Source organism: Manacus candei, unplaced genomic scaffold (assembly GCF_025592945.1).
Source record: "Manacus candei isolate 608988 ecotype Guabito, Panama unplaced genomic scaffold, ASM2559294v1 h1tg000013l, whole genome shotgun sequence".
NCBI lineage: Eukaryota > Metazoa > Chordata > Aves > Passeriformes > Pipridae > Manacus > Manacus candei.
In genome coordinates this window covers 4,036,267-4,063,670 of record NW_026138061.1, presented here as the reverse complement: position 1 = coordinate 4,063,670, position 27,404 = coordinate 4,036,267, and the positions used below count along the sequence as shown (strand labels likewise).

The 27,404-nt window shown below is 42.2% G+C and overlaps 1 protein-coding gene across 17 annotated transcripts in view; it reads left to right on the top strand.

Annotated features, from left to right (window-relative positions):
• MTSS1 (MTSS I-BAR domain containing 1) overlaps window positions 1-27,404 on the top strand; it is a 125,369-nt gene that overhangs the window by 75,582 nt on the left and 22,383 nt on the right. For 9 of the 17 annotated variants that reach the window (XM_051778602.1, XM_051778592.1, XM_051778593.1 and 6 more), the window contains 4 exons: window positions 14,859-14,943; window positions 16,341-16,432; window positions 18,146-18,220; window positions 23,993-24,004. In XM_051778602.1, coding sequence (XP_051634562.1) covers window positions 14,859-14,943; window positions 16,341-16,432; window positions 18,146-18,220; window positions 23,993-24,004 — 264 coding nt within the window. The remainder of the gene's footprint in view (window positions 1-14,858; window positions 14,944-16,340; window positions 16,433-18,145; window positions 18,221-23,992; window positions 24,005-27,404) is intronic. The other 8 variants (XM_051778607.1, XM_051778604.1, XM_051778603.1 and 5 more) reach the window with 1 other exon arrangement.

The following is a 27,404-nucleotide window of genomic DNA, read 5'->3' as shown; positions in this document are numbered from 1 at the left end:
CTCCTCTTCTCCCAGGCAACTAGACAGAACCAGAGGAAATGGCCTCAAGCTCCACCAGGGGAGGTTCAGGTTGGACATCAGGAAGAGTTTCTTCACGGAAAGGGTGGTTAAGCATCGGAACAGGCTGTCTAGGGAAGTTTTGGAGTCACCATTCCTGGAGATGTTCAAGAAATGATTGGATGTGGCACTTAGGGCTGTTGATTGTTTAGTTGACAGGATAGGTGATAGGTCAGAGGTTGGACTTGATGATCTTGGAGGTCTTTTCCAACCTAGGATTCTATGATTCTGTGACACCTTGGTGGCCAGCAACCATGTGAAGCAATCTTGTGAACTGAGAGAGGATGGACCGTGTTCTGACATCTGGTGAGGTCTTGGGAGATGCACCTGTGTTGTTTTCTCTCTGTATGCCCATCTTTCTGGTGGGTGTTGTTATCTCTAGTGGTTCTTATTTTTAGGAGGGATCCTTGATGCACCAGTGACCTTTTCCAGGGCTCCAGAACTGCGGTTGGGAGATATTGATGCTAGTCACATAGAAACAGAAGGGCCCAAAATTTCTAAAGGAGTAGGGTGGATAACAACATCCTGCTGCAGATCCAAAGATCCACATTTGTGCCTGGGTTTTGCAGTGTGCCGAAGGCTGTCCCTGACAACCTTGCTCTATGTGCACCACATCATTTTGGCCAGAGAACCAGAGGAAGCTGGGCTGAGATCCTGAGCCCATCAAACACTTGTGTGCTGCTGGCTGCAGAAGGAAGTATGCCTCACATGCGAGGGCTCATGGCTTGTGTAGATTTTGGATTGACGTTTGACCCTGCTAACAGATGGCAGAATAAATTGATGGGAGATATATTTTTAAATGAGCAAATTGTACTTCTGATCTCTGCCTGCTTGTCAGAACATTTTTCTTGACATGTGGCTTGGCAGAGAGGTGGCTGAGGCAGGTGCTCATCCTGCCCCAAGTGTTTGAGGTACCCCTAGTTTGACTTCTCCGTGTTAGAGATAGGTCAGTCTTTCTCACTGGCAAAGTCCCATTGAAAGTTGTTTGGAAATTGCAAACTGTTTTCTCATGGGCCAAATTGTTGGAAACGTGTCCAGTGCAACTCTGTTAACAGCACCTTAAAGCAAAAGTGCATTTTTAGTAGTCAGCAGGGTACTAACCAACAGGTATATTTGGGTGAGGAGCACCCTGTCCATGGTACTCCCTGGAGGTGACTCCACACAGGTCAGGCTGAAGGAGGGTGGTACCCAGTTGGAAAAGAGCTTCTGCTAAAAAGTCTCTTCACCTTTTCTTGCAAGCTGATTTCTTTCGATGCCACTTTTTCTTCCTTTTGCAAAAGGGAGTCAAGCTTCAAAGGAAGCCATATTGTGTTATGTTCTGTATGCACTTTAGGTTAAACCTAAAGTGGAGTCTTCTCATGTTTGGTCACTGCTAGAAAAAATGTCTGTGAGGATACTCCCTCCTCCTTCCCATTGTGTCTGCTGACTTGACTTGCAGGAGTTGCCTCTAATGAGAGGAGCAATCATTGGGTGGGTAATTGCTTACGCTGATTTATAACTGTTTTGTTTTCAGTCACATTCTTAAGTGCTTTAAAATGGTGTTAGGTTTAATTTTGTTTTTATGGCAGATGATTTGCCATTTCTCTCTTTGGAGCTCAACATATTTTTTAGTTGTTTCAGGCCTACATCTGCCCCTAGCTCACCTACAGTTTAGCAAACCTAATATAAAGCTTTGTTAGTAGATAAACTAGAGCTCCTTCAGTGGGATTCTGTTCTTGTTAATGTTTACAATTTCAGCAGTCTCCCACAGTGAGAGCTTCCCACCTCTGCTGCCATAGGTTTTTGCCACATCTTCTGTATAGTAAAATAATCCACGTCCCACATGTATTGCTGGTTTATCCTGGGTTGCCAACTGAGGTACCTTTTTCTTGTTTTATTATATTCTGACCTGCAAGCTATGCCTTTCACACCCTTTTGAACCTTTTGGGAATGGCAGATTAATGAGACTAACTACTTTCTTTGAACCGATTTTTTTTCTTAACCAGAAAAACACTGCTTACTTCAAGACCCAATTATACAGCCCTTACTCCCGTACCAAAAACCAGTTCTTTGGGGGCTGTCTTTTTAATTGAATCATTTGTTTTACCTACTTTAAACAAACTGTTACAAAAATCTAGGCTAGAGCCCGTCGCAGGCGGTTGTATCTGGAATGGATTGCAGCTGGACAGATTAAACCTGGCAATTATTTCTGTCGAAGGCGTGCCCTTGAGTTCTCTCAGGATGAGTGGCAGTGGAGGAGGAATCCAGAGATGCTCATCGCCCGGGCGAGTGCTGCATTGCAGCTGCTGTCGGTGACGTCACGAGCAGATACTCCGGCAGCCGAAGGGCTCATCGGGAGCCTGAGGAGAGCGTGGCTTCAGTGCCGTGTAACAGCAGATGTCATGGGCTCTGTTTTCTGTACTTCTTAGTGCATTTCTTGTGCTTCCCTTCTGCGCAGGGGAGCCTCTATCAGCAGCTCTCTGCTCTCCTTAATGCAGTGTGAAAAGCTGCGAGTGCTGATCTGTTTTCAGGGTTTGGGCTGGAGGGCTTTTTAGCCTTGTTTTTTTAATATATATTTAGAGACTTACACGTCATATTGCAATTACAGCTTTTACACCATTTGAACCTGTTTTAATTAGCAGTTGGCATTGCCCTATTTACAGATAGATAGAAAAAGCACAAGTTAGCCAGTTTGCAGTGCAGGGTGTATTTCCTTCTGTTGGCAAGTAGTTTGTATCCATTTTTCCTTAGCTAAACTGGCTTGGCAACCTGCAGATGTTGCAGGCATTGGGTACTGATGCTTGAAATAGAAATGGACTTTGAAGAGGATGTGGGATGGGGAGAAATAAATCAGAAACTGCTGTTGCACTGGAAGTCTATTAAGACTGATGATACGTCACGCTTACCAGAGCATAAATGCAGAAGTTGACCACATGAAAAACGAGCATATTAAAAATATATATACTTTAAATCTTGCTTGTGTCATATTATTAAGGCTCGTTTTCACTTTGGCGTGTTGTGGTAACAAAACTAGTTACCAATACAAGTGTTTGGCTGTTCAGTGTGGTTAAGTTGGTTGGTGGGTATTTGTACAAGCGGGAAAAACAGATTGGTTCTTTCTGGAACAAGTTGTGTCTAGTCTATAAATGATGTGAAAAGTGTGTATGTTTTTCTTTTCAACTGCAACATAAAATTTGTAAAAGTTTTGGCCTGTGTTGACCCTACAATGCCCAGGAGACTGTCAAGAAATGAGAACAGCATTGTGTTATTAAACACCCACGTGTTAGCTGCTCCTCAAGGGCTGTCTGCAGATGCATTTTACTCTGGGGAAAACAATTTGAGGCACCTTTGCCCTCTTTGAGAAGCTCTTCTTAAAATCATAAATTACTTCTCAGTGCAGATGTTAAACACAGGCACATCAGTGGTGTTGAGCAGCTCTTGTGGGGGTCCCTCGTTGCTGGGAACACAGTGGGAAGGTGCTTTGCTCTATACAGCATTTGGTTGCACGATTTTGGCACAGTTGTGTTGCAGCCTGGGCTTTGCACTGCCTGTGGATTTGTGGTAGGGTACACACCATTGTCACAAAAACCACAGTTCATGGATCAGTGCCTTAAAGCATTGCTACCCGTCGTGGGAAGGTGGGCAATTCAGTAACTCCCTTTGCTGCCCACCTTTTCAGAGCAGCTGCATCCTTATTCTGCAGTCTGTATTTTTCATTGTCTTGCAAGAATTCAGCCTTTCAGTCTAAGACAGAGCTAACCATACTGGTGAGCAGCAGGTGGATTTGAGTCAAACTTACGCTTGGGGATCTAGAACTAGAGCCCAAGAATTAAAGCTTCCAAAGGTTCTCACTTCAGTTAGCAAAATAAAATCATGTCATCTCTGTTGGCTTTTTCTGTTACAAACTTCATTTGAGACCACATGGCAAGAGTTGAGTGATCTAAGACTTTCTTCCTCAGCATGTCCAGCACAGAAATAGAAGTGTGGGTTTCCTCAGGCTCTTTGTGACTGTGTGCATGTGTGTGTTTAGGTTCTGAGCAACCTGTCCTCAAATTGACCATCTTTGGGAGAAGAGCTGGTTGAATTGATTCTGCTTCACATGGCTGAGCAGAATGGAAGGAAGGGGAAACCTTTCACGTAACAATATCACTGTGAAGTGTTGGAATGTGGGTTACATGGTGCTAAATCAAGGTGGTCTCTGGGGGCGAGTAGATAATACAATTCTAAATAGAAGGTGACCCTTTCCAAGCACTTTCTGTAAACTTGTAATTTGTATGCTAGTCCTGTGCATTACAGTGGTTAAAGCCTAAGTCAGAAATCCTCATCCAACTTCGACACTTTCTTTTGTCTTTAATGGATAAATTAATAGCAATAGGTCACAACCAGCTGTGTATTGTAGGTGCAGGTTGATGAGGTCTGTTAGAAGAATAAGGGAGCATCGGAGCGTGTGAGGAGCTGTAAGGCTTAGATGGATTTCCTGCATTACCAGAGGTGTCAAATGACCAGATGAATGTTTCTTTGTTAAAATCAACTTAGCTGTAAAGTACTGTGAATTAATTTTTGAGAAACATGAAGAAATGCAGCAAGTTAGTGACTGGGGTGACTCCTTTTTGTAGGAGGTCCTTAATTGTTTTTTTGTAATTTTCACAATACCACAGACTTTCCCAGATTGGGTTGTGAAAATGCTGTTTTGTGTACCTATGGTGGATGTTTGAATTCCTTTGACATCAAAACTTTCACTTGCATAAAACAAATAAACACTTTCCACATATATTTACTGTGTTATGTTGACAAAGCAGTGTCAGAGGTGCTTGGAAAACAGTGGGTTTGAACTGCTGGGACAGTGGACTCTGGATTTTAGGTAAGAAAACAATTTTATAGTGACACTAAGCAGCAGCTTAGGAAGAGGAGCCCAGGAATCTCCACGCCTAGGGACACTCAAGGCTGGACTGTACAGACCCCCAGAAACCTCATCGAAGTTGACCTCACTTTTATTGGGGAAGCAGACCACAAAGCCTCACGAGGTCCCTTCCAGTCCTGTCTCCCTGGTTTTTGCTGAGTGAGATATTGAAAGGAAGAACTAATAACCAAATGTGTTACACCAGTATTTGGAGGGGAGCAGTCCATGTGCATCGACTACTGTGGAAGGAGGGGTATCCCCTAAGAAGGGTATTAACATAGGTTTTCATGGCACTGCTACAAAAGCCTTAGCAGTGCTCTGTATATGGCTTGCAGCCTTGTTTAAAGCTGCCCAGCCCCAGTTGGTTTGGGGATTCAGGACTGTAGATTCAGGTGATGAGCAGGACTTGACTAGAACAGCAGTAGTGCTCTGAAGGTTTATCCTGGGTGGAGTGTAAGGTGTGAATCCCTTCCTAGTCCTCTTCTGGGGGATGTTCAATGGGAGGAGGTACTACAGGTGTTCTGTGCTGCCGTGAGAGAATGCCTAAAACAGTGGAGAAGGATAGCTTCTTCTCCCCTTTCAGGGTTTAAATTTCAAGATTTGCAAAGCCCTGTTCTTAATTAATCTTTGTTTTCCTTCTGCCTTTTGAATTCTAATCTTTCTCATTGATTCAAATCCTGGTTTTCAGAAGCTTCTTGCAGTTCTTACTAAGGGTGATCAAGTGCTATTTCAAAACTTGGCCTTCTTGCTCAGGTCTTACAACCCTGGTGTGCAATTATGTGTGTGCAGGTCACAACAGGCAAGTTCAGCCAAACTGTGTGCATCTGCTGTTTCAGTGGTCGAGATGCATTTGCTACAGTTCAGCAGGGCTTGTTTGGAAGAAGAAATGCAGTTACTCTGTCCTGGCAGAAAGAGATAAGCACGTCCTTGGTGCTTGCATGCCAGTCAGCGCTGCCGAGTGGTGCTGTACGCCGTACTTGTTATACCGTACACCGAGGCAGCTTCGTTTGATCTTCTGTACAAGATGGGCTTTTTTCTTTTTGTGAATCAAAGAATTGAAGCTTTTCTCCTGCTGTACTCTTTGTGGTTTAAGCAGGCACACTTTAAATGCAGGCTGACAGCGTAGATTGTTCAGAGGGATTTATGGGATAAACAGGAGTTTGCCGGTGGAACATGTGAATCTGTGCATTCAAGGCAGCCAAAGATCTGGTGAGCACAGCCCGGTGCTTGTAAGCTGTCTCACCTGATCTGCATGCAAGCCTTGTGTGAACTTCACTTGCTGCTTGAAAGTAAAGGAGAAAATGTCCGTACCTTTTCTAAATTCAGAAGTATGAACTCAGAGTTTGCTGTGTTTTTCAGAGCGTGTGCTTATTGAGCTTGTGGCCAAAAGCACAAAGGTCTGTGGTTCCTCTGCTTGGAGATGAAACTGTCCTCATTTCACTTTCCGTAACAGGTGGAATATGTCTTTTGCCGAGTTCACTGTTGTATATCAAATTCCTTTGTACTGCAGGCTCAAGCAGCCAGCTGGTGTCAAACCCATGTGACGTTCTCCTTTGCTTTTGTGAAAATTCATTATATTTCTGCAAGGTTGAGGAAGCTGACATTGAAAATTAGTCAAGTGTGGCCAAAAAAACCCCCAAACCTATCACTGGGGTTAAAGCTGGTTAACTGTTTGAGAGCCGACCCCGTAAACAGCACAACTGTCTGTATATATAGCACCAGGCAATTTGAGCTTTGAGGCAATCCGAGTAACTGCAAACAGCAGTGCCATGGATTCATGCTACCCTCTCATTATCTGCCACTTGATTAAAGAGGTGCACAGGTTCTCCATGCGCTGACAAGTCTCCTGGGGTAGAGAGTAGAAGTCTGCAAAGTCAATGTGTTTTTAATCTCTTCTACCAAGAAGGCTTCTACCAAGCCATGTTGAAATGAGTTTGGACTTGCACTGAATCAGTCAGTAGGGATGAAGTTAAGCCATGGCTATTCCAATAAATATTTGAGACAGTTTTTAAATTTGGATCACACAGAACAGCTGCATTGAGAAAGTACCTGAATGAAGATATATGTATTGCCTTTTGAAGCATCACCTCCAGTACACCCCCCCATATGTATGTGCCTGTTGTAGTTAGAGATCATTAACTCTGAGCAAAGGCACGGGTTTGCTTCAGTGAGAGGGAACCACATCCCTGAATACTTGGGGCAGGGGCAGAGCTTCCCCTTGTGCCCAGGGACTGAGATGCTGTGCTCAGTTATTAGGTGTGCATTGAGTCTTTTGATGGGTCAGTGATAATGTGTCTCTGTATAACTAACTGAAAAACAACAGACTTTCTCTAAAATTTCTTGATCTGATAATTTCTTGTGGTAGTTTGAATGATATTTACCTCCCTTTGTCCCTCCATGATCTTTCCCTCCATTCACTAAAGGAAGCATACTCTGGTGGAAGAAGTGACAGCATATAAAAATAGCACTGCCTTATTCTGCAAATCTGCTTGCTGTGGGGTTTCAGTTAGATCTGCTGACTTCGATTTAAAAATAAACTTTTCTTCTGCTTTTTGCACCTGCTTGTCCTGGTGGTGCTTGATTTTACTTTGGAGGCAGCAGCCATTTGGTAGTAGCTGGAATCCTTGCTGGATTGGGATCAGCAGCACAGGTGGTCAGGAGACCTGAGTTAAGGGGCTTTTGGCTTCTGGGGCTAGAGATGTTTAGAAGGCCAATAGCTAAACACAGAGGAGAGAGAGCTTCTAGGCTTTTTACAGCCTCTGTGGAAGTTGTCAGTTCAAAATAAGCAGTGCATGTGCTGCCGAGTGTGCAGTGGAATTGCACTTGGCGTTCCAAGCCATTTGCTGTAAGTGTATTATCCCTTTCCCTCATTGAATACTGCTGGCCTCTAATCAGATTACATCACAGCTCATCACTGGGCCCAGACGAAATAAAGACTGGTACTTCAGAAGAACATAAGTATCGTGAGTTATTGCCTTTTTCACATATTGGGCTGACATTAAATGTTCATTTAGAGCCAAATTCATGAAGGTATAGAGATCAATGAGTCTGGCTATCTAAATAGGCCTGAACCAGATCTCCATCTTTCCACCATCTGGAGCACGCAGTGCAGTGTGGTCCTCAGTGCAGTGAGTATCCCTGGCTGATGGAGCTGGCCCTTGGATACTCATTTGCTGGCAGCTCAGCTCTGGAATGCTGCATAGGTGAGGGATTACTCTGAGATAGTGCACAGGCTTGGCCTCACGTTCTTTAGCAGCCTCAGGAATTCCCTTTTCATCACAGAGTCCTTTTTATTAGCGTGCTCCTTTTTGTATTGGAGAGCGAACTTGGTGACTCATGTCACCTGCCTTCCTTGAGCCATTAGTGGGTGTAGCATTCGGAGCAATGCAGTTGGATCTGCTCACATTAAGACTGTTAGGTTTATGGAGCTGTTTATAGAATGATTCCGGAAATACATTTTTCTATAAATTTGAAAAGAAATGAGGAAAAAGTATGGACAGTGTTAGTGGGCACAGCTTCAGTGTGAGTACAGGTGTTTAGCAGGCCCTGTACGTTTTCAGTACTGAAATTATTTGTATTCCAAAGAATAAAATATAAATAATGGCCCTTGGAAAATACAAGTGTGGCATTTGGTCTTCTAAGCAAATCTGTTTCTAATGATGCGTTGTTTTGTGGCGTTAAAACCTTGATGCAGAACTCTGGGCTCCTAAAAATGAGCAACGAGCACCTGTGAGGAGGGATGCATATTAATTCTTGAAAGAAATCACCAGAAGAAAAATGCTGCTGTCTGTGCTGGCAGCACTGTTTGTGAAAGGGAGAGGAGGAGGGACCAATCCAGCTTGCACTCCTGACACAAACACCTCAGACTTGAGGATTTTGTTACTGGCAAATATTTCTGCTTGGACTTTTACTGCTCCCTAACAGGATATCACAGTGTTTCTCCTACAATTTCGTGAATCAATGACAGACTTCTTAGTTTCTCAAAAATTGAACCTATGTGTCCTATGATAACTTAAACCATCCCAAAGCGTTTTTGACCACCTGTGTGTGTGACATCCTCTTTCAAAGCAGAGGGCCACAGGAGAGCTTTTCATTCATGTGCCGAAGGCTGGCTAAACCTAAACTGTCCAGAGATCAGAGCAGAGTTGGTTCATGACTGTATTTATATGTTGGATGATGGACCGTGTAGTGACCTCTGTGTGCATGAGTGAAATTCTGACCCTGCTTCTTTATTGGCACTGCTCATGTTGACTCCTCTGGGGTGAGGATTTTGCCCAGTGTTCTGCTTGGAGAACAGCTAGTGTAAGCAAAAATGCTGCTTAGCAGAGGAATAAGCTAGATCAGAAGAAGTCACAAGAGCTTTCTGGCATGTTCTTTAGCAAAGAACATGGTCACAGTCTGTTTTAAGGACTTCCGAAAGCTGGCGGTTGCCAGGGCAGGCTGCAGGCTAGGGGTGGTTCAGGTTTCCTGTTCCTTTGGTTCTTTTGCTGCTTTAACTAACTGCCACTGCCAGTCTTCTCCTTAAGATCCCCTCCTTTAAGATCAGTGAAAGTGCAGTTTGAGAAAACGTTAGTCCCATCCATGAACAAATGCTAGTTTCTTCAGCAAACAAGAAAATAAGCCCTGTAATGCATTTTCCTCTCAATGGGACCGTGTGGGGCTCTGGCAAATGTGACAACTTCATAGCAGGCCTCTGTAAATATGTTTTCCGAGTAATTTGCCCAAAAGGCACTTGACTGAACATTGCAAACAATCTGTTCCTTTGCAGTGGCAACCACAGCAGTGTGGTATATGACAATGGCCTGCCAGAGTTTCTTTGTTAAATCTGGTTAGTCTAAAATTCATAGGTGAGCTTGACCTTGAATCTGCATTTGTTGATCCAGTCTCCTCTGAAGGATGTCTAAATTAAATTTAAAAAAAAGTTCAGTAAATAGGGTTTTTTTTCTGCAGCAGCTTTCAGAAGTTTTGATATAAAGTGTTGCTCATAAAGGCTCATAGGAGCTCTAGGACTAAGGGTGTCCTGTTTTCTTTTTCTGACTGGTAGATGTGGAACAAGATCCTCTTATTTTCTGCAGTTCTTGATGTGTTTTTCCAACTTACAAGCCTTACCTGGAGGCCATTGGCACCCTGAAACATAAAGTGCTCCCGTAGCTCCACTTCCAGGTTTCTATCCCAGTAGTGATTGCTTAGTTGTGTCCCAGTAGTGACTTGCCCCTGTGCTAGTCACTTTTAGGCAAAAACCCTCATTTTTCCTCTGTCTTCTGTAACACCCTGGAACTGATCCCATCATTCTTGAGTTTCATGGAGACATTCGCATAAAACGTTTTGTAAGATCAAGGTCCATGTCACATGTAATTAGTGATGGAAACTGCTTGCTCTTCTACCAGCATGAATTTGGATAAGGGTTGAGTAATGGCCATTAACTTAAAATGTCCTACTGTTAGTCATCCTACCATAGCCTTCATGTTCAGAGTTGTATTTAATAATCCAACCTCCGTTCCACTCCTGCTTTAATCTTTACTCAAAAATGGAAGCCTCTTCTGATAACTTTGAAATTGCAAACGTATTACACCCATTTTTCATCATTTTCTCCCTTTTTGGAAAGAGGGAAGTAGCTGAAACATTTGGACTATGCCCTTGAAGACAAAGATGAACTCGTTAACAAGCTGGAGTCTTAAAGGCACTTCCTGAAAGGCAGCATCTTCTGAGCCTGCTGCAGTTGCTCAGCAGTGAAGGGAGAGGAGGAAGAGGTTGATTGTAGCGAGTTGTTATATAGAGGCCATGCAGTTGTACAGCTGCACATTTCATCAAATAGTCATTTCCTTGATATATGATCATCATTAAACACAAACATAATGACTCCAATAAAACAATTGAGTCTCTTTCCTACAATCTGTCCCTGTTGTCTCTCTGCAATGTTGAATGACAAACAAGCATCAAAAGAAAATCATTTATGCCTTTATAGTGGACTCATTGTAGTGTAGTGATCCACAGACTTTCATTTAATTATCTTACATGAAAAAAGTTTGTGATCTTTTACAGGCTTAGGCAGGAAAGGAAGAAGCAGGTGAGAGCAAAAGCACGTTTTGCCTTGCAGAGTCACCTTTTACTTATGAGAAATCAGGCTGATGTTATCACCCACTTTCTAATCAAATTTGACAGGAGCGTTTTGTTAAGCCACTTTCTCTGAGTGGGAATTCTGATGAATACAGCTCTCATCTCCGGTTTCGAAGTATTACTTTACACTGTTCCCAGGCATTGTTTGCCTTAATGGATGAATTATTACGGTATGTCAGAGAAGCAGATAATTCACAGCCTCATTTCATAAACTGAGAGTCCCAGGCACAGCAATTTGACTTGCATAGCTGCAGAGCAGTGAATGGAGCCCAGGTCACCCCTCCAACATACTCGTGGGTTGATGAAAAGTTTACTAGTGTGGCCTCAGTATTTCTTTTTGGGAAGTTGGAGAATACCGGAGAATGCCATAACTTCCTTCCAGAGACCTGTTTGTAAGTGAAATGGAGATGGGCAGTGCGTTCAGCATAATCCTGGTGGACTTCTCTGTCAGATGCTCTTTTTGCCACTGTGTCTGGGGGTTGATGGCACTGAAAAAGAAGTTATCTACACTGCTCTTCTGCCTGCCCAGCTCATGGCTCTATCCTTGAGTCAGTACGCAATTGGTTGCTTTTGGAGCAGGTATTTGAAAATATAAGCAATAAATTAAGTTGGAGGCTGAAGCAAGTTTTGTATGACCGTGGCATTGCCCAGTGTAATAAACTCCTTCCTAGATTGTGACTACTTGGGTGTGTAGCCAATACCAGGACTTGCACACACATTAATGCTGCTTGTGAGGTCCGTCTCTGTGTGCAGAGTACACGCTTTGGCCACCTGCTGCTGCTGTGAGTAATTTATGTAAAGCATATGTTACTCTTGTTCACTGCAGCTGAGACTGGGTGAAAGAAACAAATCCAAGCTACCATCCCTTGTTATGTTTGGATATTTTCAAACCACTGCAGTGGTACAGATTCCCTCCTGCCAGTTTGTGTAGCCAGCTGATCCCAGATTTGGAAACAGGAACATCAGTGCAGTTTTGCTCGTGGGAACTAGCCTTTGCTGAAATCTCCTTCTGAAAGTTGAGATAAATCCTTTGCACTGCAGGTGTTCCTGGAGGAACAGCTGACTACATCGGTGATGGCCACAGTGCTCCAGCTCAGTAAATCAAAGGATGTCGAGAGGCCTGTATTTAACTTTTTCTTGCTTTCTCAGGAAGCATTTGTATTCTTGACAGTTAATATAGTTGGGATCAGGAGGGTAAAGCTCTGTTTAACTCCAGTGCTGTTGGAGTACTTAATACATTTAGGAGAAGCAGCAGGATTCAGGTGTGGGACAAGATGGGCCCGTACTGTCCTTCCTTTAGTCCGGTGACCTTTATCAGCCCTGACCCACTCCCCACAGCCCTCCCTGAGCCCATGATGACCAAGCTGAGGTGCTGGCTTAGCCCTCCCAAACTTTCCAGCAGCACCCCTCATTCTCTTTCCTGAGCAGAATCCTAAACCCGTCTTCTGAAACACCCTGTTTCCAGAAGTGACATTAAAAATTTCTCCAAACCATTTTTTCTCCTTTACTTTCACTTTGTTAGAATAATCTTTATTCACAGAATGAAATTAACACCTCAGCTTTCCATGTTCATGTAAACACTTCATGCTTAACAGGAAGTTTTAAAAGGTGGGAAGAACCAGTAGCCCCCTCATTCCCAACAAGTTTAGTTTGGTTTTTTTCTATGTAATAACCTTTTTATTCCAGGCTTTATTTATTTTTGTTGTGGGTTGGGTTTTTTTGGTTTGGGTTGGTTTTTTGTTTGTTTGTTTGTTTGTGGGTTTTTTTGGCTTTTTTTTTGTTTTTTTTTTTTATTTATTTATTTTTGAGGGGATTTTTTGTTTGTTTTTGTTTGGTTTGTTTTGGGTTGTTTGGTTTGGTTTGGTTTTTCTTTGTTTTTTAAACCAGCTCAACTACTAGTGTATAGGCCAAACTTTGTATTGCTGTTTGGCTGACCTTGCCTGCCCATTTGTACTGTATATTGAGGGGATATATTTATACTTTGGTTGTTGGTGTTTCAGGTAAAATTCTGTAATCTTGCAATTTAATATTAACAGTAACTGGCCCTCATTTCCTAGTCTCCAAAACACATGGTGCCTTATTTCCTTATCATTGTTCTGATATGACCCTTCCTTTTTCATATAACAGACTTAGGAAAGCGGTCTCACTTAACCATTGACAGTATTTAATATTCCAGTATGTCAGTGAGTTTTCAACCTGAAAAACCTACCTTCTGCTTAAACTCGATTCAGAATTACTCTGCTGATGGCCATGGAAGTTTTTGCTTAATTTCTCTTTCTCTGTCATTGGAGTTGTGCCATATTGAGCTCTGAAATAAAATTACTTTTATTTGCCACTGGCTCCAGAGAAAAATGCCCATGTTTTGGGATAAAGATGTTTCGTTGTGGATGTTGTCCTCTTTCTCCAGTTGTTTTCTCTCTGTTATGCCTCTCCCCATCTTCTGTATTGCTTTTCAAGTTACCAGAGTCTGTCACAGCGTGTGCAAGTGCAGCATCACCGGAAGAGATGGGTTTGGATCCATCTCTTCCACAGGCTGGAAACCGTATGCTATTCCCAACCACTCGTATGCAGAGAGGCTACAGCTCTTCAGTGTTACTAAATAATATTATTTCAATAGCTCCTTATAAAAACATGAGTAATTGGGCAAGTCACAAAGGACTTTCTATTTATCTTTTTGAACAATGGAAAATACCAAATAGCCACAGTTTGTTCCAGTTATTTAGTGTCTTTGTTCCACAGCCATTTTGTGGGCACAAGATTTAATTTCACAAGAATGCAGGAAGATGGTGACTTTTTTCATGTTTAAAAAACTCAAATGATCAAAAATTTTCAAGTTTTTGGGAAGATTTTTTTTTTTTTTTTACTTGGGCAATGCCATTTTTAAAGCCTAAGGAAGATCTTAGTTTGTGATACAAGTCCAAAGTTATTCTGATAATCAAATAGGTCTTTTAAATAGTTGCTTATATATTCAGTGTTGCAAAGAGCACTGCAGTTTGGAAACATTTTGTACGAAGGTTGATGTTTGTTACCCTGAAAATAGTAGATTTGACTTGCAAATGGGAACCAAACATTTACCAAACCTAGCAACTAACCAAAACAAAGTTATATCGAAATTTGATGGGCTGGTCAGAGTTGGTAATGCTGATTGAAGTGGGGAATGAAGGAGTGTGTGTTTTCGGAAGGCACGAGTTGGGAGGAGGAGGAGGAGGAGGAAACTTGGAAAGCCGCTGGTTGTCCCACCTGTGGGATGCGCGAGGGGCTGCAGCGAACGGCGCCACCTCCTGGCAATGCTGGGACCTGCGGCATGTGGGATCGGGCACGTATCCCAGAGGAGCAGAATCCCTTTGAGGCACTGGATCTAAACAATCCAGAGATGGGAAAACTGGATCGAATCCCCTAGGTTTATTTCCAAAATGTGTACATAAAGTCTCTATAGATGCTCAGCTCTCTATAGATCCCCTTGTGCCAGCTTTGCTTCTTGGCTCTTGACATCTTCAGGCACTTTTAACTCTTCTGCCATGGAGTTGGACCTCATGGCACAGAAAAGTGCTGGGAAGAACTGCGTTTTATTCCTGTTTAATTGTTCAGTTCTGGTCTCTTGGTAAACAGGAATTAATCTCTTCCCGAGGTGGCAGATACCCCCGAGGTCTGCCCTGTTAATAGCCTGGTTGATTCTACAGTTACTAGTAATTTGTTTTACAATTGCTCTGGAAGGCTTGGCATCTGCCTCCTGGTTCTTATGCCTCTACACCACAGGTGGGAATGTCATCGGAGTCTCACCTACCTTTTGTTTTTTGTTTTTCAGGTGGTACCAGAGAGATTGGGTCTGCTCTCACCAGGATGTGTATGAGGCACAGAAGTATAGAGTCGAAACTCCGGCAGTTCTCAAGGTGAGTGGCTCCCTACCTGGCCTGGCATTGGAGGTTCATCTTTCTGATGCTGAAGGTGTCCACCAGCATTGGCTTCTCAGCTGATCTCTGCCCATGTCACTGAGAACAGCAATTTTTCTCTGCCCCACAGCACATTAGGTGCTGTGAACATGCAGGATTTCACTGCATATTCTGGGGGCTGGGCTAGTTGCCTCAAATCACCTCTATATGCTGCAAATTCCCACTGTCAGTTCCTGATACTCAGTGCTGAGCAGGCGGCTGCTGATGTGACCAACTGACCTGTCTTTGTTTCAGGACTTCAAGCTTTGTTACTAAGTTTTAAAGCAGCAGCAGCATGTTGTGCTGCTTCCTCAGCTTACTGGAGAGCCCAAACAGCTTGTGGCCAAGAAAAAAAGTTTCAGCAAATGAGTGTGCAAAAAGGCAAATTCTCTCATTCCCTTTTTGCTGTTGAAGTTAGACTGTAGAGGTAATGAGAGAGGATTAGCTCATATGTAAGCTGGGCTGTACAAAAACAATTTGTACAAGTTGTAGTTTGCATGTGTGCTTTTTAACCAGACTTGCAAGTTATACTTGACCTGAGGTGAAAAAAAATGATGCTTCACCATTTGCTGGTGACCTGGTTTGTTTTTTCCCTTTTTCCACCATCTTTGGAAGTATTCAAGGCCAGGTTGGATGGGGCCCTGAGCAACCTGGTCTAGTGGAAGGTGTCCTTGCCCATGGCAGGGGAATTGGAACTAGATGACCTTTAAGGTCCCTTCCAACCCAAACCATTCTATGATTTTTCTGATTATTTTAAAATAAAGATTTTTAAGAAATTGACTGTGAAGAGACAACTTTAGTCTCCAGTTACCCGAGAGTTAGCTATTTAAATGATTTGATCCCAGTCTCATTAATTAGTGCAGGATTGCTGGTGCTGTATCATGGGCTCCACTGGTGTGAGGTGAGGCCCATCATTGGCCAGGATGTTGTTCTGTTGTACAACTGCTCTGTCTTGTGTATATAAATGTGTTATTTAAGTTTATAATCTTCATGGCTTCATGAACCTTTCTGGTCTCCAGAGTACCCATTTAAACTGTGTGACAGCTGAGTAGGATCTAACTGTTTACATTGACCTGTTTTGGGTCACTCCTCTGCTTTATTCTCTGTTCCTCACTGTCCTGAACTTCTGCGCAGTAATTCTGGTTATCTTGTGATGTGGATTTTTACTTTTTTTTGATCCAGTTCTTTCTTTTGCTTTCTCCAGTGTAAACATTTTTATGTTCTGATATTTACATTGTGACACTGGTAGCTGTCACAGCAAAAAGTAAAAATACTCCAATATTGACCTTGGCTCTCTCTGTAAGAATAGGGGCATCTGCAGGATTTGATTGCTCTTTGTGTTTTTCCAACAAAATTAGTGCTTTAATTGACTGTCTGATAAACCCACTTCAAGAACAGATGGAAGAGTGGAAGAAAGTGGCCAATCAGCTGGATAAAGACCATGCAAAAGGTAGTTACAGAGGAAGAATTCTTTAATAGGAGTAAGATTGTAATATCAGTTTTTCTTCCTCTTTTCATGTTTGTACTGGGGAACTGAATGATATGCTTAAATATGTATAGCAACTTCTCGCTTCTAAAACACTCCTCTCCTAAAGTGCCTAACAAAATTTTAACCCTTGCTATGCATTTGGAAGGTTTAGTTTGCAGGACCCCAAGGGATAGATTGTTTCCTTGACTGATAAGCCATGACTAGTCTGTTAGTCTGCTCTCTCTGTGTGTTCTGCGATAGTGCTGAGGACTGGAGATGCCACATCTATCCTGTCAAAGCCCTGGGGTATTGTTAAAAGCAAATTGTAAGATCATGTTATGCCTCAGATGCAGCATTCTCCAGAGATTGCACAGCCCTGTAAAACACTGAGCATCGTTATTTTATACCTGATGCCACACAGAAATGTGCACCTGGGGAGCAGGAGATCTGTGTCGTGGACATGGAATGCCCAGAGCTGCAGTGCTGATGATGGCTCCAGAGGCTTTCCTGGGGGAATGAACAGGAGGCAGCAGTCTTGCAAAGCAAGTGCATAGGTAGATGTCTTTGGCTTTGCAAAACTTTAATTAGAGATGGTGGCCCTCTAGCGCAGGTGCTGAAAGCAGGTTCCAGTTCACCACTTGAAAATTGAAGACTTTTGCTATGTCTGAAAGAAGCAAGAGCACCATAACTTATTTTGTAGAGGGTGAGAACTGATGGGGAAGGAGTGGGCTTGGCCTCCAAAAGAGGATTTGCTTCTTGCTCCACTGTTACTGAGATCACATAGAAGCAGTTGAATCAGCAGCCCTTGAAAAAATCTCTACCTTGTGCTGCAGAGAGTGTAAGCAAGGTAGGGAGGGTTCCTGCAGGTAGGGGTGACCCTGGCCAAAGTGGCAGTGAGATTTAGGGTTTAGTGGGCAGACTTGGGTGTTGGGGGTGCAGTTGGCCTCGGTACAGTTCTTGTGCCTGCCACCAGCCTGCTTCTGTTTTTCCATCTATTAGAAGAGTAGTAACATTGACTCCTTTGTTAAGGTGTATGTGTATATGTATATACATGCATACATGCCTTTTTTTTTATTTATTTATTTTTAAATATCAGCTTTCATATCTGGTACCTTTAGTGTCCCTGCACTAGAGGTTGAATATTTTGTTCTGGGATTTTAATTCTCCCAGCATTTGCAGCTCATCTAAAAATGAGGACAACTGCAGTGTGTTCCACTTCATCAGAAAGAGCTAGCAATGTGACCCTTCCTTGGGCAAAGTTTTAGCACTCTCTCCCTCCGCCTGACTCTCATGCTGGAGAGGGATCACAGGATATTCTCTGCCTTGCCATTTCTGGATGCTTGTTTTTGAACACAGATGTTTCGAGAAACCTGTCATCTCTGTTTTCCATTCCTGAGAGTGGATGAGTCTGAAGTGAAAAGCACTCTAATTTTGTACTGTGTTCTCAGTTGTTATTTCTGTAAAGGCTTTGTTTATTTGGAAAAGATTTTGGTATGTGAATGTGCTCACACCCTAAAATGTTATATTAAGCCAAATGTATAGGCACTATAAAATGTGAGTTCTAAGCTGCTTTGATTAATAGTAGCTGTCCTCTAAAAGTTGGTAGTCTAATGTCTTCAACCATAGCCTTTTCTGTGAAAAACATTCATTTTGACACTGAGTATGTTGATAATAGAGACTGTGTGTGTTTTTTAGAATACAAAAAAGCCCGTCAAGAGATAAAAAAGAAATCATCTGACACACTGAAGCTACAGAAGAAAGCAAAGAAAGGTAACTTGCTCCATACTATACTGTTAAAAAAACTTCTGGGCTGTGCTCATTGACAAAGACTGAACAGCAGTAGGACTTTCTGTTATAATAATTCGGTCCCCTCTAGTGTATTCCTGATATGTACTTGAACACCAGGATAGAATTACTATGTGTCATTTAAATCATACTCTGAAGCTGCCATCTAATGTTCTTATGCAAAAGCCTTGAAACTGTTTGTACAAAGTCAATCGTGTTTTAAAATAGAACTCTTACTGCTAACTTATTCTTCTTAGGAACATTGACGCTATGACATGACTTTTACAGATACCTGTAAAATTTTCTAGAATCTTTTGGAATAATATAAAAAAAGCCATTATGTAAATGTTCTCTAACTATTAACATTTCTCAATGTTCTTCCTTTCTACCACCTTTCTTCTTTTTTCTTTTTATTTTGACAGTCTGTGGTGTCCTAAACCTTATGTTATTCCTCAAAATGTGAGAAGGTGGCATGGGTTGTTATCAAGGGGAGGGCACTTGGCAGCCATAGAAAACTAAACATGAGTGAGAAAAGAAAGGGAGTTCTCCCCAAAGGCAGTATGTCTTTTTTAGTACCTGAATCTTGTGCTCCTGTTGCTCTCCCACCTCCATCTTGTCCCAGGACTTTCATTGTCATTTTAATGGAAACAAGCATCACTGGTAGCTACAGCACTGCCATCACTAAGGCTTCTCCTTGGCCAAGCGCAAACCCCACCAGGCTTTGGAGCAATGAGAGGGAGCTTGTACAGAAGCAGAATTCCTGGTTCCCTTTTCCGCAGTGGGTCGGAAGCAGCAGGGTTGGAAGTGTGCTTTGAGCAGCTCTCAGCCTGCAGGTTGCAACTTGTCCTTCCCCTCCTGCCTAAAATCAGTGAACCCACGGATGAGCAAAATAAATACTAGGGTGGGGAGTTTCTTGAAATTTTGAAATTGTATAAGTGTTACCCAGAACAGGTGAGCTGTCTCTCACTGTCCTTCCTAATAGATGAGTCAGTTAATTACAGTGGTAGAAAGCCACATGACTAGAAAACTGCTCTTGAATTTTAGCTGATGTCAGATGAGAGATGAGGAAAGGAGAGGTGGAAGCCAGCAAGAGGGAGCTTAGCTCATTAGGCTTTGTGTGTCTGTCTGTCAGAAGTTTAGTGTTTAAAATCAGAATGGTGATCGTTAGAGGAACATGACTTTTTGAGATAAGATTTTGATTTTTGGATGATGTGTAAACATGTTTCTCATTTTCTGTGATGAATTGTCAGACTTCAGACCAACGTCTGTAGAGAGTGTGTAATATTTCCTCAGTTTTTCTTCCTGTCTCCCCCTCCTTTTCTAGTCTCATATCTTCTTGTCCACGTGTGTTACAAACAACCCGTCAATGCATGGTAGGTGAGCACTGAGAAAAATACTGAAGCATAGAATGGTTTGGGTGGTTGTCTGGGATCTGTGAAGAAGGAGCCATTTTTTGACCCTGTTTCTATGGAATGACAGCTGTCTGGCTCCAGCTCCCCTTTATCCTGCTTCTGAGTATTGAATAAATCCATCTGCAATATTGAAGAAGGAGACATAATTTTCTGTAAAGTGTGAAGCGGAGAGAGAAGAACTTAAAAGCTGCTGGAAAAAAACCCAACCCACTGTTCTCATACTGCAGATGCCACCTGCATCTGTCAGCGGTGGTTAAAGGAAGCAGACATAGACCTTGGATTTTTGGGTTCATATCTTCCTCCCCAAATGTGAGCCAAGTCTTGTGACGAGGGTTAGCAAACTGGTGTCTTGTCCTCCTTCAGGATTAAGCATCTTTGAGTGGGGAGTGGAACAGGCCTCGTTTTGCCATCATTATTGCAGCAGCCATGGTGTGATTGAAGTTTTCTTTGTTTCTTTCATAGTTTTCTTAAAATGTCATTCCCTTGCTTCTGCTATTTTGACATACTTTTGGAGCTGTACTGAAGGTGCTGTATTTCTGTGCTGTCCCCCATGGAATTGCTCTCCCACACCTGGTGTTTAGGTCCAGAGCACAAACCCAATAGGAGTCAGGTGGGATTAAAGCTGGTCACAGAGGGACGTGTATGGGGAAGGTGGAAGAGCTGAAGATTCACAGGTAGCCAATACAGGGAAAAGTAAGAGCTGCAATATTTTTGAGGAGCTGAGCGTTGTTCTCATGGCCCCTGAGTAGGAGAGATGCAGGGAGGCCTTGAGGCTCGTGTGGATGAGAGTATGAATGCCCAAAGCTGTTGGCCCTGTGGGTTCCCAGCACAAGTGGGCAGGAGGTCCACTTCTTGCAAGTTATCTACAGTGCTTAAATACAGAAGAAAAAAAAAACATAGCAGATTTTTTCCCCCTCTTTGTTGTTTTGATCCCTACCTTGAGGAAATAAAGTGTTGGTCTGAATGCAATGTCAGATGTTGTCATGAAAATGTTTTTTGTATGTATCCATCTTGCCAGATCAGTTCAATGTCCTATGTGATGAAGTATGTTGCTTTTGCTATTATTGAGGGATAAAAATAATCAAGAAGGGGTTTATTTATTCATGACACGAGTGCAGAAGTGATTCTGCTTTAGGTCATAAATGAGGTTTGAAATGTGGACAGGGAACTATGGGTGAAACTCTCCTGACAGGCATGTGGCTGAGTGCATGAATGTCTTATTGTGTCTTCAACTCTCGTTTCCCTGTTGCTCAGATTTACTTCTTTTGTTCTGTTCTTCCTCAAGCAGGACCTGTCCCTTTGATTTTTCTGTAAAATTACTGACTCACCTATGGGAACTCTAAAACAACCAATTCCTTCCCTTCCTAGCACTTGTAAGAATATCTTTGAATTAACCTTACGATCATCTGTGGGCAAGTGAGATGTTTGCTGAATTCTGGATTTGCTTCAATACTGTGCATGCTACTAAAAAAGGTCCTTCAAGCTTTTTCTGCTGTGACTGGATGAGAAAGTGGTTTTCTTTTGCTTTGGGCAGCTTCAGATGTAGGAACTCAAATATAACCCTCTACTTTCCTCATTCGCATCACGGCAGGGGTGTTCTCTCCCCCTTCCGCATTGAGCTGCGGAGGCTCTCTCTCGTAGGTGATGGCTGCAGCATGCACAGCAGCTCCTTGTCTGCATCCCAAGGACATTTAGGAGAGAGAGCCCTGGGCTGTTTGGCTTGTCGTGGCAGGAGCACTGCAGGTTGGACACCCCACCGAGGGGCCGAATACATGGGGGGTCTGCCTGTGCCCTGGCTTGCGCGTGGTCTGGTTCCATGCGGCCAAGTTGAAAGTTCAGGCTGGGCACTTAAGATCATTTATTAGACATTATGTTCTCTGAGTAAGCATGTTAATTGCAGTAAAGGTGTTTCCAAAGCTTGAAGCAATGGAGAAAACACCAAGCTTTCCAAACAAAACAAAAGGATGTTCGGGGTCCTTGTGAGGAGTTTGCTAGAGTATATCTAGTAAAGCGACATGTCTGTGTGTAAATTAAGGTCTTGCATTTCAAAAGACCTCATAGAGATAATTTACATTCTATTTGTTGTCTTTGACTATTAAAAAAAAAAAGGTCGATATGAAGCTAAATCTGTATATAGTCTAAATAGGATTCTGGTGTACCAGCCAGATCCATGCAGTCCCTGAGGATGTCATGGTGATCTTCAAGGTACCTCTTTTTCCTTAGGGCCTTTGTTCCCACAGGGGACAGGCCCATAGGGCTTCTTGCCTCAACATCTCAGTGTTGAAACTTGGCTCTTGTCTGAACAGATAAAACTGTGTAGTGCATGGAACTGCATACATCTTCTAAATTGCTCTTTGTTTTCAGACAAACATTGGCCATCAGAAGTCAGCCCAGCTAACCTGAGTCAGCAGAATAATTATGCATACATTTAAAATAAATTCCATGTTTAGGTTTCTGCTGAGTCAGGGCCTCATAAGTGGATCCATAGCTACTAGAAGCTGTTGATGCTATATTGAATTCAGAAGAGAGATAGCAGCTGTGGCTCTGCATGTAACCATTTGGGAAGGTTAACAAAATGCATGATTCTTAGTTTAACTAAAAAAGGATCAAGTGACTAAATTAAAATATATCTGAATGTATATGTAAAATCTGGAGTGCATGTTGGCTTTATCTTCTGTATTTCAGCTTGGCTATTAATGATTAACTGGACAGGTTTCCCTTCTGCCTATAACATGACTGGTAGGTTTCATTTTCAGGTTCTTCATGTGACACTGTGTGTGAGCTTTGAGGAAAATGTTTCAATCCAAGCGGATACGAGAGAAGTTATATGTAACACTTGCAATAATATAACACATGTTAATATATAAACTGAGTTTTATCTCTATGCCATTTGTAGAAGTTTCTGCAGAATTGCCTTAACATTCAGTACAACATTTCTTCTTGTGTCCCATCAACATTGGGTATCCAAATTGACAGCCTCTCCTTTTGAGTATGCAGCAGTCTTGGAAAGTGTTTTGTGATTCTAATGAAATTAAGAGTGTAGAAAATGATTATTGATTTACTGTAATACTGCTAAAAGGGCTTTTTCTTCCTTCTCCTCATTAGCAAAGATGATCTGTTTGTGTTTTAGGGCCTTCACAGCTGTTTTGGGGTTACACTCTGGTCTTTGTAATATTGCTATACTCCTCTCAAGGATGGTTGTGCAAACCCTGTGACTCTTAACTGAAAAACATAAAGCTCTTCAACACAATTATAACTGAAGGATGTCTCAGTTCTTAAAGCAAATGCTGACCTTCTCAGTCAAGTACTTTGCACTCTTTTTGTACTTGGCACTTACCCCATCTGGAGTGACAGACTGGGAAGGGGGAACCCCTGGCCAGACCCTTCCTCTGCAGGAGATAACCTCATTCCTCTAAATTGATCAAGTGTGGCATGATGAGGGAAGTGAGAGCCAAGACTCACACTGATGCAGCTCAGAAGGAGGGAAGCTAATGTGCAAATTATCCTTATCTATTGCAGGGAAAATGTCCTGTGTGAATGAGGCCGTGGTGCCTGCAGGGCTTTTTGGTGTTTTGTTGTTGGGGTTTTTTTCCCTGCAAGCTTATAATGTAAGCTCTGCTTCACAAAAACACAGTGAAGACAAATTGCTAACTCAGTGACTGAAGACATTTCTTTGATTTACTTTCATTCCTTGAGTTTTGAATGCCTCTTGATAGTTCCCCTCTTTTTGACAGCAAGCCAGGTTTATTGCAAAACTTCATATAATAAAAAGTTTTTTAATTAAAATACACATATCATAGTTAATCTTTTTGATGTTCATCCACATTGCATCAGCAATTAGCTTTTAATTTAATTAACAATCTGTTAATGTAATTGCAGTAGAGAACATCAAAAAGCACTGTGGTTACTCACACAGCACCTGCCCAGAGTTCTGCAAGTTTGAATTCCCTCTTCCCTGTGAGGGTGATGAGCTTTTTGCCACTTTATCAGCCTGACCAGAGTCTGACGTTTATCTGTGTTGTGCACTTTCTCTGAAGCACAGGTTAATGTGTTCTCACCGAGGAGTCTAAACTGGTTTAAATCTCTTAAAGTAAAACTCTATATGGTAAATAACCAGAAGTTTAACTTACAACAGCTCAGCAGGAAGCAAAGCTAATGCACTTGTCTTTATCAGCAATGGAAGAAGTCAAAATAGCCTAGTCCAAACTGCTCACTCTTTTTTCTTGGCGCTGATGATAATGTCTAAATTCTAGGAATGCTGTAATACCAGTTTGACTTTTTTTATTTTCCTTTCTGTGTCAATTTTGTGTCCTGCAATTTCTCACCATGCGCACCTGCCTGACAGCTGAGGCTCTGGGTAAGTCTGTGCCATGCTGTGACCCTGGTGGCTGGTTCATTGTAGCCCTTGCTGTGGCCTCTTTATGGTGTCTGGTCTCCACTAACTGCCTAGACTTTAATTTCTAATGAAACTAAAATTTGCCTAATCTTAATGAACAAAGCACCTTTTGATTTATTTTCTTTTGGCATCTAATTGGAACACTGGTAAAAGAAGAAAATCAGTATTGTGGATAAACCTCTGGTTTATTTTAGAAAGGGGTTAACATGGACAGATAAATCATGTCACAGTTGGGAGAGAAGTTAAATGGAATAGACATGTCATCAAGGTGATGTTTAAATAATTGAGTATCTTATTGTTAATATGACTTTTAAAGTCTAGAGCTTAAAGTCCTTAGTGTTGGTCTTTGTAATCTGTGATCCAAATTCCCCTTTTTTTCTGAAAATCGCATGCATCTTTCTTACCTGATGGATAAGAAATCACTATATTTACTTCGTGCTGGGGAATGGGTTGGAATTCAGCATCACGATTGTCTCCTCTCCTGTTGCCTGATCACACCTCGAGTATGTTTGAGTTGGGATTCTGTTTCAGTTGTATTGCAAATTTAAAGTAGCTGCCTTGAGATCTTGTGAATGAAGTGCCGTGATTCTGAACTTGAGAGAAGTAATCATACCTGCACTTGCAAGTGTAGTGATGTAGCTGTTCCCTTTGAAGAAGACTGGATTGATTAGATTGGCCTCTGGATTGCTTGGATTGATTAGATGGCTTCTCAACCAAGTTCCCTCATCTGGGCTCCTGGAGCTGCTGCTTGTCCCCTTTTTTGGAATTACACATTGTGGTTTTCCTGGTTTGTAATTCAATCTTGAAGCTTCATTTAGTAATTTGGATTTTTTATGTTAAAGGAAGCCTTTGCACTTTTGAACATTAGCGCTGATTCAGATCTCCAGTAGCCAACAGAAAGATTCGGATTTGGTTTCTGAAGGAGTCTGAAATTAATCCCAGCTATATGATTTTCCACCTTGCTATAAACGGTGGCAGAATTCTTCCATTCTCAACCCAGATCCGTATTAGTTGATTTGTTGTCTTTACTGTCCAAACTTAGAGGGGTTGTTCGTCCTGGCAGGTGGAGCAGGTGTACTCTTGTAAAGAAGGTGGTTTGGGAATTAATTACTTGGAGCCTGCTTTGATTTGTACAAGTAGAGGTGTACTCAGCATTATCTTACACAGTGTAAATTCTGCCACTCTGTAAAGTGTCCAATATTGGATATTCAAGTTCTGTGCAGACACTTAAAAAAGTGCAAGGGAGCAGTCTTTGAGTGAGAACATGGAAAATAATAGTTTCACCAATATTTGCTGCATTACTTTGTCAATAACAGCATTAACTTTAGCAGTTTGACTTGCACTGAGAGCATTTAAAGATCATTGTTCTGCTTTGGTGTTGCTGAGAGCTTTGCTAGTTTAAGTTATCTTATAAAATAGACATGAAATTGGGTTGAAAATGAGATTTGCCTTTTTCTTTCTCCCTAATACTTTCCCCTTACTGAAGTTCTTTTTAAATGGTGGTTATTTCAGAAATTGCATGAGGCTTTCAGCCAGGATTCACACAAAGCACTGTAAAATGGAACTTTTAATGCATGTTGGTCCTTTAAAGCTCTTGTATGTCATGGTAATGATGTGGAGCACCTGCTCTGAAGGTAACATATTAAAACTGTCCTTGAAGTAGCAGCAGATTTATGTTACTTTTAATGAGAAGCAGTTCAGCTCCCTGCACTGGATTAGCTGTTACTTGCCTGTGGTCCAGCCGCAAGTCCCCAGGCTATTGGAGAATTCAGTCCACAACTTCTGGTCTTGCATTTCTGCTCCTCTCTGCATTGCCAGAGCTCCATTTTGAGAACGGCTGGATTTGAATTCCTCCTCAGTTTTCAGGTTGTTGACTTGTTCTTCTGAGTGCAGCTGGACATGCTCTGCAGAACCATCCCTGCACCCTGTTCATGTCTGGCTGGTTGCAGACCAGAGACCTGTGACTACATTTGATGTTTTTGGCCATTACTGTTGCAGATTGATGTGGTAGGTCACTCAAACGTGCCTGCAGCTGGGGCAGGAATGTCCTTCCAGGTGCACTCTTGCAGCTGCTCCATGATGAGTTCTGGAACTGTCTGATGTCGTTACTGTGGTTGTGTTGGTTTGGAAATGTTTCCAAATGCATAACCTGAAGGCCAGAGAATGTGGGCTGGAAAAAATAATTGCTTGCTGATGTTCCTTACGAAAATGTGCCTCATGTCCATAGTAAAAATATTGCAATCAATTGTCGGAGATGCCATGGACAAGTGCCCTTCCTCTCATAATTCAAAGGGGAAAAGAACTTCATTGCTCTCCTGTGGTCAGTAGTCCCTTCTGAGATAAGTAGCAGATTCAAGCCAGTGGAGACCCAAAGGTGGGGGAGGAGCAGAGGTGATGAGCAGTCCTCATACCTTCTGTGTCCTATGGGTATAGGAGTGCTGTCAAGGGGATTGGCTCTGCTCTGCTTAGCTAAGGAAACTGGTTTAACTGGGCAGAGATCTCATCACTCAAATTTATGAGCTCTCTGAGTGCCATGGGAGGCAGCTGGCAATTCAGAGAATGTGAAGAGCTATGCTTGCTTTCAAAAGACTTGTTAGATTGATGTCTGCTTTGTGGAGCTTTCAAAGGATGTTGATAAAGCTTTCCTGCTCCTAAAAGATGAGTTGCAAGGAGTCATCGGGAGAGAGCTGTGTTCATGCCATGTAAACATCTGACTTCAGAGCCTCATCTAAATGATTCTCCTAAGCTTGTTTCCTGCTCTGAATTATACCCCAGGCAGCTTCTGTGTTTTCACTGACTACCCAAGTGCCTCAGAGCATTAAAGCGGGTCTGCGGAAGTAGCAGTGAGGAGGTGGTGCATCTTGGTAATGTACTGACTCACTGAAAGAAATAAAGGAAATTTTGTAGAGGTACAGAGGATGTTGGAGAGGGGTGCAGTTTTACATGTGCCCTTGCTGAGGGGTTAAAATACCATCTTGAATGTTATCCTGATAACTTTATTGAATTTAGTGAGTTACACAGGTGCAAATTGAGTTTATTTTTGCCCCAGGTTTTGGGTGCTCTTGTTCCTCTGGTTGAAGACATGGTGCTCTGTGAGGTCCACATAAATTACGAAAATTCACTGTAATTGAACCCACTTTATCAATGGAGTCCAGTTGCTTTCTAAGTGTGTGTGTTCTCAGTGCACAAGTGAATGCATTTAACAGGGATTTTTACTGTGTTACGTGCATGATCATATGATGGAACAGCTTAACATTTACAGCAATTCTCCAGAGCTGAACTAATGAGTGTGTGATTTAGTTTACAACTAATATATTTTGCATTTGGTACATCCATGATAGTGAGTCAGAATCTAGGTTTG